This window comes from Gavialis gangeticus, unplaced genomic scaffold (genome assembly GCF_001723915.1).
Source record: "Gavialis gangeticus isolate Ggan-Ray unplaced genomic scaffold, GavGan_comp1, whole genome shotgun sequence".
NCBI lineage: Eukaryota > Metazoa > Chordata > Crocodylia > Gavialidae > Gavialis > Gavialis gangeticus.
In genome coordinates, this window is record NW_017729018.1 from 9,658,869 (window position 1) to 9,670,089 (window position 11,221).

Sequence of the window (11,221 nt, forward strand, 5' to 3'; positions counted from 1 at the left end):
CCTGGAAGAGCTCAGGCTCAGGTGTGACCTGATGGCCACCTATAAGTTTATCAGGGGTGACCACCAGTATCTGGGGGAACGTTTGTTCACCGGAGCGCCCCAAGGGATGACGAGGTCGAACAGTCATAAACTACTGTGAGACCATTTCAGGCTGGACGTAAGGAAGAATTTCTTTACTGTCTGAGCCCCCAAGGTCTGGAACAGCCTGCCATCAGAGGTGGTTCAAGCACCTACATTGACCACCTTCAAGAGCACATTGGATGCTTATCTTGCTGGGATCCTTTGACCCCAGCTGACTTCCTGCCCTTTGGGCAGGGGGCTGGACTCGATGATCTTCCGAGGTCCCTTCTAGCCCTAATGTCTATGAAATCTATGAAAAGAAAGAGAATGTCTTTATAGGAGTTTTCATGTGTTTAAGTGATAGATCGCAATAGATTTGGCACGTTTTGACCATTTGTCTCGCACTTTGGTTATAAGCTGCTCCATTGGCAGGTTTGAAGATAAGCATACTTTCTGAGAGCAAGAATTACAATAGTTTTCTTTCACCAAACTGTGCATCTGACATGGCAGTGGAGAGAATGAAACGTGTTCCTACTGATCAGTGGCCTAAGATAGCCAACAGGTGGTGATTTGTAAAGCACTCATAAGGAAGTCTATTATTTTTTTAGCCCGTGTAATGGAATAAGAACACCAGGAAGGAGCAGAGTTGGTATTTCATTGGATTCCCATTTCCAGCACTGCGGAGAGGATTTTGACAGCAATCTCCCCTTCAGTGCTATTGCTCCTTGGCTTGGACACACAGCTCAGGATCCCAGTGAGGTGGAATTGTTCGATACTGTAATTCTTTTTGCTCTGCACAGTGCACCACATGTGCCTGCGGTAGTTTTAAGACTAAAGCCATGAACGCTGCCTGGATAGCAAGCAGCTGGCATAGTCCTTCAGGGCTGAACCCCATGGGCCTGGGATAGTTTTAAGGCTAAAGCCATGAAAGCTGCCTGGGTAAAAAGCAGCTGGCATAATTCTTCAGGGCTGGGGAAGGTGTACAGTAGCTTTACTCTTTCTTCAGGTAAAGTAGCAGGAGAAATTTCTGGTGCAAGGGGAAACGAAGCATACGGGCTTTTAAAATTTTGCCCAGCGTGAAACACCGCTCCATGCAGCCTGTGATGCAGTTTCCTAAACAAGCCTTGTCTGTCAGATGGGCAAAGTGGGGTAAATCTGAGCCTCCTTTGCTACCCCGCAGCTCTTCACCCTCCCATATCTAACACTGTAGGCCACCTATCTAACACCACCCTACTCGGAGAAGTGTGCATCGAGCATTACGGAAGCAGGGAGAGAGGAAACGTGCCTCGCAGCCAAGGACCAGGGGGAGTCCTTGCAAGTCTTTGTCTAATTGTTTTGTTTATGAAATTCTGCGGAGGGTTTCCAGTGGGTTTCCTAATGAACTGGTTTGTTGTTGAGACATACTGCAATGCTAATAATTACACTAGAAACAGGGGGTCAAGGCTCATCTTCCTTCCCACAAGTTTGCAACAGCCAGCCAGTAAACACACAAGCTACTCGTTTGCAGCTCGTATTTTCATTTTTATTTTTTCAAGCGTTAACTCATTCATCCGAGAATTACCTGTCCTCTCCTGCCGCTTATGGGTCTTGGCTGCAGTTGAAAACTTGCCCATCAAGATGGGCATTGCTGCAGGGAATTGGATGAAGTTAGGCTTAATGTGGAAGTAAGTGAAAAGGAAGCGTAGTTTGGGGGGCACTTTACCACAGTGAGTGGTAACGAGGGTTCAAATAATGTGCATGAATTAGGTCAGGAAGGCCAGCAGCCAGTTGAGGATGCCAAGGAGCATCTTACTTTGCATCTCTCAGTATAGCCAAAACCTCCTGTCCTTCCTTGAGCGCTCCCATTTTGGAGGGAGCCGATCCCTGCAGTGGCAGCTACACCAGTAAGGTACTGTTTTTCTCCTTACAAATGAGTTACTGAGTAGGATTGTCTCAGCCTCCTTGAAAGCAGCCATTTTGCTTGCAAAGCAATTTTTTATGACCCCCATATAATGGAAAATCCAATATTTAGTAGCTTCAAGTCAAGGCTTCTGTCCTGTTTTTATCACTGGATAAACAATTGGAGGAGCTTCAGCTTTGAGTGTGTGCATTTTTCTTGTATTTAAGCATGAAGGGAAGTTAGGTTTTTTGTGTGTGTGTGGTTTTTTTTTTTTCCCTTGGATGATCTTACATGTTGTTGGTGGTTGACTTCAGCTAAGCATAACCCTCCACCAGGAAGCCCGGAAGTGCCAACTTTAATGCATCACCTTTGCTTTTGCATTTATGTGGGGAGATGTGTTCCTTCACATAAACTGCTCATGTAGTAGGGAATAGATTGGGTTCACTTTTCCGTTAATAGCTGGCAAGCTTTTTGTGATGGAGAGAGTCAACCTTCCTAGTGTGATAAAATGAGGCCCCTGTATCATTTTTTATTACTTTTTATAAAAACAAGTCATCTTACTTAATCCTCTGTAAAAGGAGAGAAATTACTAATGGTCATAAAAGAATATTTGACATATCCGGAGGACACTATAAAATGTTAGTGAGACTTCAAGTCACCGTTATTTATCTTTTACCATTCGTGAGAGATTGGGGAGGAAGAAAAAACTGGGGAGAGGAGGCCTTTAGCTAGATTAAACTGTCTGCCGCTTACATCTTCTGAGACGGTGATAGTGAAATGACTTCCCCTTTTAGGGGAAGGACTGAGTCCTTCCACCTAGGAAATGTGTTTTCCTGTGGCATGTGCATTTGCAGTGGGCACTTATGGAGAGGCTTCTATACCAGTACTAAACGGAACAGGTTTGCTGGGCTGGGTGAAGCTGCAGGCTCAGCATGAGGATTTGATGTCTGTTTTCCGAGTATCTGTTCTAACGAGCTCTGCCTTCATTTTGCAGCAGGCTAGCTGGAGTCCTGTGTTTTGCTTAGCTGGAGAAAATGGATCTTGTTTTCAGGTTACTGGGTACAGCTGCTTATAGTTTCATAGATGTTAGTGGCTGGAAGGGACCTTACTAGATGGGCATCGCTGCCGGGAGTTGGCATTGCTGCAGGGAATCGGCACCCCCTGCACTTGGGCAGGAAAGGCTGCTGGGATCAGATGACCCCCAGCAAGGTGAGCGTCAAGACGCTTTTAGAAGATTTCCAGAGTGGGTGACTGTACGGAGTTTTTTTGCAGATGGTTTTCTTCTGCCACGCTTGCATCCTCCAAAAGCTGTCTTCTGATAACCCTGTTGCCTCTGGATAGTGAAGCCAGCGGTTTCTGAGAAGAGGAACGGGGGAAGCCTTAGAAGGAGATTTCGTTTGGGTTTGGTGGACCCCTTAAAGCCCCTCTGGCCTATGACAGGGGTGGCTCTTTAAATGTTCAGGCCCTAATGATGAATTATGTTCTGCTTTACAGATCCTGGGAGTTTGGGAAGTGCTTTGTGCTTCCTGTGGGTACCAGCCCTGCATTCTTTCCAGAGCAAGAGCAGGGGGAGATGGAGCACGTGCTGCATTGAACATGGGTAGCGTAAGGATTTCAGCACAGGGCCAGCAAAGGATTCACGGGGTGAAGCTGTAGTACTGAGCTGTCATCATTTTCTTTTTCAGAAGTCAGCTGGTTGCTGCTTTGGGTCTCTGATTCTCTGAAACTGGAGGCAAACAGCAAACCCTAGACCACTTTTTCATTTTCCTCAGTGCTTGCCAGCGGGTCCTAGGAGACCTGGGTTATGAATATTCTGCTCTTTGATCTGTCATTCTCCCAGCATGCATGGTGACAGCCACGCTGCTCCCCGGCAGTTTGGCATGGCAATCTGGGCACCAAATGAGGGAGGAAGAGGGGGAAAGACACAAAGATGCTTGATTAGATCCCAGAGTCCCTTAACTCCACACTTGTAAATTCCTTCATCTGTCACGTTGACACGATGAGTGTACGGCCTTCGTGTTACCATTTAGTTATGGCCCATGTGCTTGGTGACCTTGTCACTTTTCAGCCCTTTTTCAGCCACTTTTCTTTAGGTCTGCAGCTGGGATGAATTTTTCTAATAGCATAGAGAAGGAAACCTGCAATCAGGATTTCTCGGTTGGGTTTTTGCAGCATTTCAGTATAGTGCAAGTTGGGGGAAGAAATGCAAAGGGCAGCATGGGCTGTTGTGCTGTGAAGACAGGAGGTTAGACCTCAGAGAGCCTGCATCGTCAGAGCATTTTGTGTTTCTTAATTTTAGAGTTGTGACTGGTTCAGTTTTGCGCCATGCTCTGGCTGTGTGCAGGCTATTTTTATGCTCTCGTATGTGTACTTTATACTTTTGAAGTTGTACCACAAACAGTGGTAAGAACTACTACCTACGTGACACATGGGTGTTGCATGTTATCTCTACGCCATCCCTGTGCAGCTAGCACAGTGCTCCGATGCTGGTGGCCTAGCCAAGCAAGCATGGTGCCTCTTGCCTGCCCTGGCCCATCCAGCAGTCTGAATGGTGCACAGCAGAGCAGAGGATCGGTTTAATTTACGGTGCTGCCTGATCTGCACATCATGGAGCACTTTTTCTGTGCACAAAGGAAAAAGAAAAGCGTTCTGAACATTGAGGGGATGGATCCAGTTGGAGAGGGCTGCTTGGTGTGTGACTCGATGCCATGGCACGTCCTTGCAAGGCACAGCCGAAGGGAATATTTCCATCACTCTCACTGGCATGTTAAGTAGAGGACAAAGCAAGGGTATCTGTATTGCTTCAATGTATACAGCGTGGCTTGGATTGGTGCGACCTATGTAATCTCAGGCCCTTGCATGAGAGCAACAGCGCTCTTCTGTTCATGAAGATGTGTGATCGGATTCCTTATCCAGGTTCAGGCCTGTTTGGGCTCCAAACCCCTTTTCTCCTTTCACTCAGACTCAAGGTTTTGTGCGTGCCCAGTTCCAAGTGAACATCCTGAAAGGGTTGGGCTCCTTGATTCATCACTAGCTTGTAAGCCGAAGAGGTCTGGTTCTCCCTAATGTTGTTGCCAAACAGTCTTGTTTTATACTTGAATGGATCATAATGGGGAATAACTCTAGGGCAGAATCAATGCTGCTGCAGCATGGGAAGCCTGGAGGGCTCCAGTTGCCCATTTACCCCGTCTCTTCTTAGCATTTTATATAGAAACTGGAACACGGTAGGGCCCCAGGGTTCAGTTGGCACTTGAGGGAACCTTTCGGACTTTTTTTTCTGTCTCTCTGCCCTTCCATCCCGTAATGTGGTCCTTCCCTGTCCATTAGAAACCAGCAACACAGTTCACCTCCCTTTGAGAGAGCTTTCTGTCCCCATCTGCGGAGACAGAGAGGAAAGATAAATGGAAGTGTGCACGTGCCTGCGTGTTCAGCCTTCAGAAACTCTAGCATTTGTAGCTGAAATTAGGTCCTTGGAAATATTTGTAGAAAGTTAGCAATTGAAAGGCATGGAGATGGGGTGAACATTTTTGAAGGAGACAAAAGGAGAGCCGAGGAATGTGCTTTGTGTCCCTTTCCAATGGAAAAAGCAGCTCGATGCACTTTAAACCCAGTCTCCTGCACCTCTGCACTCCACTATCTTTCCCCCATCCTTGTAGGTGCATGAAGAATACCTGCTTTCAGCAGGGTTGTGAGGCTCTGCCAGAGAGAAGGGGGCGGGAAAGAACCATTTGGCCATTGCAGGAACACGATGTGGCACAATTGTGGCAGCTCAGGAAATATCGCTGCATGGGCTGAAAGAAGCCCCAGAGGAGAGCGGCTACATGTGAATTATTCATGCTTGCTAGTGTGAAAGCAATAAAATAAAATTAAAATTGAAATATAAACATACATCACGTTAGATCCGCGCGGAGAGAGAGGAGCCCGGCTGCTGCAGGCTGAGCGTTGCAGGGGATTGGAGAGGTGAAGCCAGGGAGACTGCAGCCTGCAGTGTCACTTCCCAGAATAACAATTGATGTAAATTGGACCTGAATAGCCCAGGGTGAGGGTTCTCCGCAATCCTTGCATGCAGTCATTGGGGCCTTCCAGCCCTGCCTTGCGGGAATGGGCCAGCATTCCTGGTTTTGATCTTAATTCCTGCATTCATAACACTTACCCTCCCCTCGTTGGTGTATGCACAAGAGGAAATGTTCCTTGCATTATGCATCTACTGTCTGGATTGGCCCTTTGGCCTCCTCCCCCTTTGCAATCTCCCGGACCCACTGGGCGATCTGCTCCACAGGGCGCATCTTTGTGTTCCCCTTCGCAGGAGCACACAGGTGCTTTTTTAATTACTTACGGAAAAGCAATTGAAAAGCCGCTCAATACAAATCCCTTAAGCCACTATTGATGGAGACGCTGGGGAAAGCTGCTGCCCAGCCAGGATCCTGAAACATGGGCACCATCTGTGATCCTGCAGCTCCTTGGCCAAATTGCATTCCAAGCCTTTCTTTTCTGCACTATTTTTCATTAAATGAATTGAGTTTGCTGGAAATCGCCTGGCCATAAATATTCTCTCCTGCTCAGCACAGTCAGGTTATTACTGCTCCCCAAGTTGGTGCTTCGTTGCAGAGCAGAAGGTGGCCTGCACTCTTCGTGAAATGGAGAACAGGGGCGGGAGGGGGGAAAAAAATCCCCTGTTGGGAGAACTGGGGCAGCAGGGAGCTCTGCAGAGAGCCTCCTCTCTCAGCTGCTTTGCATTCAGGGCCATAAATATTTTAATGCTGCTAGTTACAAATGAGAGAGGGAAGAGGCAAAGCAGTGCCACACACGGTTTAATTCCTTGCATTTGTGCTGAGAAAAGGACAGAAATGTAATCGGATGGTTTGCAAAGGGTGGGGGGAAGGTGTTGGGAGGAAGGTTAAGTGTTTTTAAAAGCCTTGTCCTGGAAATGTTCCAATTGCATCATCCTCTGACTACAGAGGAGTGGAAATCCAGCAGGAGAGCAAAGCAGGCCAAGAGCCTTATGCTTGTCGGAGGGCCCAGCTAGAAGGGCGCCATGCAATTCCACATACCAGAACAGGAGAAAATGCTGTTTACTTGGGGTGACACATCTGGATGCTGCTGACGAGTTAGCAGTTTACAAGGGTAGAGGCACATGTGGTCCGGTACTTCTGTGCTGGGAGAGGGGACTCTGTAAGGGGTGCTATGGGCTGGGAGTCCAGTCAGGAGACTGGATGCAAACATATTCTTAGGTGGACCCCTGGCTGCAATGCCAAGGTGTATATGTTGGCGTTGCAGCCATGGATCCACCTAAGAATATGTTTGTATCCAGCCTCTTGCACAGCTGGATGCAGAAATGAATGTGGACATTTCCCACTGTCCATTTGAATTTTGGTTTGCTAGTCCAGCAAAGTGGTGCCAGTTTTCCCTGGTTTAGTGGTGCTTCCTCTAGACCCAAGCAGAATTGTAGCTGTTTAGCCTCTTCCTTACTTCCCACGACCTCTCCTTCCACCTTGCATCCCCTGCAGTTCCACTTCTGAAGCTGCAAACACAAAGATCATTATTTGGTGCTGTAGACATGGTGCGCGTTAAGTCACTGGAGGCAGTGGAAGGACATCACTGGGCTTTTGTTTTTGGCATTAATTTTTTATGCTTTAACCATTACGCCCGCAGCTCTAAAAGTTTTTTGTGACAGCCATTTAGGAGCAATAAATCATGTTTAAGTGTCCTCTCTGCTGTTTTAAATTTATTTTCTCAACAAGCTAATAAATTAGACTCCTTCATTGCAGTGTAATCAAACTCCACACTGAAAAAATAGCAGTCAGATTTTTGCCCTGCAGGCAAGTTGGCTGATGGCTCTCCTTGATACACGTCTGTATTTTTTATCATGGTCTGTTTTGTATGGGCACAGCTGGATCTGTGACCCCATTGCCAAGCAGGCCAGTCGGCTCTTAGCTGCATCCAGAGCGGGTCAGTGCAAAGCTGGTTTTCTGCCTGATTGTCCCCTGCCCCCCAGCTCCTTTTAGGTAGCCAGTTTACTTCTGGTAATGGAAACAGCTAAACCCTGTGTGCCAGCAGTGAACAGGGTTGGCATTTTGGGTGCTTACACTTGATGGATTTGAGGAAAAAATAATACCCAGCATCTTGATTTAAGATGATGAGGATTAGCTGCTGTGCTCTAGCGTTAGATTAGCTTTGTGTCTTTTTTGAGGCCTTTCATTTTGGAAGTGTAACGAATCATTTGTCCTCTGTGGCAGCAAGCACACCAGGGAACCAGTTAATGGCAATCTAGAACCTTTCACCTCCAGGCTTTCAGTGCAGCCCCTTTCCGAAGTGACCGCAATCGTTACCCCCTAATGACTAGTGTTCACAATCTGTTACAGCAGAGAGAGATCTGTCTGCCACCTCAGTTGCCAATAGTTGGCAGTCTTGTCGGTAGGCTCAGAGGTAATGCAAAATTAAATGTAGAGATCGGATCTCAGCAGCCTGTTTTCAGGATCTTCCAGGCCAGATATGGGAGAGGGAGGCAGAGCAGTGTCAGATGCTGGCATGGTCCCTGCTTCTGCTGGTCTTTAAGGAGAGATGAAATACTTGGCTCTTAGAAACTCGAGGCTGTCGGTCTTGACATCTTTCAACCAGCTGACGTAGGCATGGGCAGGTGAACATACCTGATACTATTATAGGAGTTAATGAAGTCGATACGCACAGTGTTATAGGTGTTTAAGCTCCCCAAGGGAAGGGGAAACCTGTTGGACAAGAAGGAGAAAATTGCTCCTGTCTGCCTGTAACACCTGACTGACCCTAGTATCTGGAACTCTCTTGCAGTGCACTTGCCGCAAAGACATGGTGAAGATTTCCATGGACGTCTTTGTGAGGGTTCTGCAACCAGAACGTTACGACTTGTGGAAACAAGGGAAAGATATCGCTGTCTTGGATCACATGAAACCCACGGCTCTGACCAGTCCAGAGCTAGACGCCTGGAATGAGACAAAGTCTGAGCTGAAATCTAAACTGCTCCGTAGGTAAGGAGAGCCTGCAACAGTCGGGGTACTTACATGCATCTTAACTAGAATATTTTGGGCTTCTTTTGTTGTCGGAAAGAGAGCTACCAGCTCCAGAGTGCCCGAGAAGGTGCTGTATAGCCTTAATATTCCAGACTCCTGTGGGCTTGAGATTTCGTCTGTATGTCTCTAGCTGAAAAAATACATGCACAGGCTGTAAACTTTGAGGGCCCAGCCGGTGGTCTCTTTCCTTCATGGTGTTAGTGCTGCACTGATCATCATGATAGAAGGACCCTGAAGCAAGTGCCTAAAGGTCAGGGCATGTATCCCATACAGAGCATTTTTGACATTTGATGACTTAGGGTTTTATGTTCCCAGGGAGGAGTTTTACAGATAAAGGAGAAGGGTGGACACTCCTGTAACAACCCAGACTACAGTATCTAGTTTCCAGATATACCCAATGCCTGGCATCTTAGAAGAGTACATATTAAATCCATAATGTATTTGGTCCATTGTGCAGTGGTAAACTTAACCTGTCAGTAGTGGTGAGTAAAAGCATAGGCAGATGCAGATGTGCAGTCCAAGACAGATCTGCGATGGCACAGAAGCATTGTTCTGAGTGTTGCTCTCCCAAATTACAAAACTTGCAAGGAAGAGTGCTAATCTTTCAAGTTAGGATCCAGATATTAAATCTTATAAGCTCAGGTGCCAAAACCTTGCAGTAGCTCTGACTTTATTTTACCTTGTATATTTTGGTTGCTTAAAATGCTCACGTTCTTCTTTTCCTTTCACATGTTATAGAGAAGTGTAGCTAGGAACTTTATGCCCCCAGCTTCTTCCATCCTGAAAATCAAAATTTCGTATAGAAGGCATTATAGCTCCACCTGCCAGGGAACAGGAAAAGGAAAGACTGTTGGTCACACAGGGCCTTTTTACACGTGCTCCGGAGTGGGAGTCGGGGGGAGGAGGGGGGTGCTTTAATTAGACTGGTTCTGAGAGCCACTCTGATTAAAGTGCCTGCAATATCTTGTGTATCAGCATCCCCATGCTTTAAAATGGCGGCTGGGGCACTTCAACTAAAGCTCATCAGACAAAGTACAGGGGATCTGCTGGAGGCGTGCTAATTAGCATGCTCCAACAGACTTGATTAATTGAGTCGTCTCCAGTGCACTGTAATTACAACGCATCGGAGCAGCCTCCCTGAGCATGTACAGGCACCCACAGAGTGCTTCTACCTTGGCTCCCATCCTCTTCCTCCAGCCTTTTTTTTTCTTTTGGGAGTATGGAGTTGTCACTCAGCCTTTTCTGCTTTTATGTCTCACTGAGTTTCTCTATTTGAGATCAAAGAAAAAGAGATAGTGGAGAGACAGAACCTCCTTAAAAGAATTACAGAGAACTGTTTTGACCCTGTGAATGTTTCAGGTTTCCAAATCGCATGTGGATGAGTCCCTTCTCCTCCCCTCTGCCCCATTAGGTTGCTGTACCCTCTTCTTTAGGGTGCAGTGAAAATGAAGGTGGTGCTAAATCTCTGATGCAGCTGGAGTAGCCAGCATTGGAAGATCCTGGAATTGCAATTCTGGGCTTAAACTACGATTGCTGGACCTTGGGGCTGCAGGGTCCTACAGTGTTATTTCTGATGAGCTCCACGCCTAGCTGCTTATAATCCAGAATGACGATGCTGCCTAGCTCCTTTATTTTTTTTAGCAGAGTGCCTTTGTTCTCATTTTCCTTAAGCGACACAGGAACAAGACACAGAATGAACGTGTCCACACATAATTATCAGAAACAGTTCCTTGTGCAGCATTTATCTTGGCTCTCCAGGGTCCTGAAGCCCCTGGGAGGACAAGCGTTCTCTCATCATCTTTGGATGTTTCTCAGGCAGTTTCTCAGGCAGAGGGTTTCATCCAGTGGCAGGTACCACGCTCATAGAGCACAGGCCCAGCCCAGCAGGCTTGCTGCCTAGCTCTCACTGGCACGCCAACTACTGTGCTTCCCTTGTAGCTGCTGTGTTTGTGTAGGTCAGGGGTCAGCAACCCCAGCACACATGGAGAACATGACATGTGAGGCCATTTTCCTTGGTGTGCATTGGGGCCAGAGAGGCAGCAGCTATTTGCAGCCTCCTGACTGCAGTCAGCCCTGGCTCTAAGTAGCTGCTGCCAGGCAGGAGCCCGGGCTGCTCCCAGCAGGCAGCTGGGACGCGCCCTATGGGGAGCAGCCTAGGCTCTGTGACTATCAGCAGCTACCAGAGCTGGGGCCGGCTGCAGCTGGGAGGCTACAAACAGCTGCTGCCTCCCTGGCCCTG

General features: G+C 47.4%; 1 protein-coding gene across 5 annotated transcripts in view; it reads left to right on the plus strand.

Annotated features, from left to right (window-relative positions):
* KDM4B (lysine demethylase 4B) overlaps positions 1-11,221 on the plus strand; it is a 165,534-nt gene that overhangs the window by 85,714 nt on the left and 68,599 nt on the right. For all 5 annotated transcript variants that reach the window (XM_019513440.1, XM_019513435.1, XM_019513437.1 and 2 more), the window contains exon 10: positions 8,744-8,940. In XM_019513440.1, the coding sequence (XP_019368985.1) occupies positions 8,744-8,940 (197 nt within the window). The remainder of the gene's footprint in view (positions 1-8,743; positions 8,941-11,221) is intronic.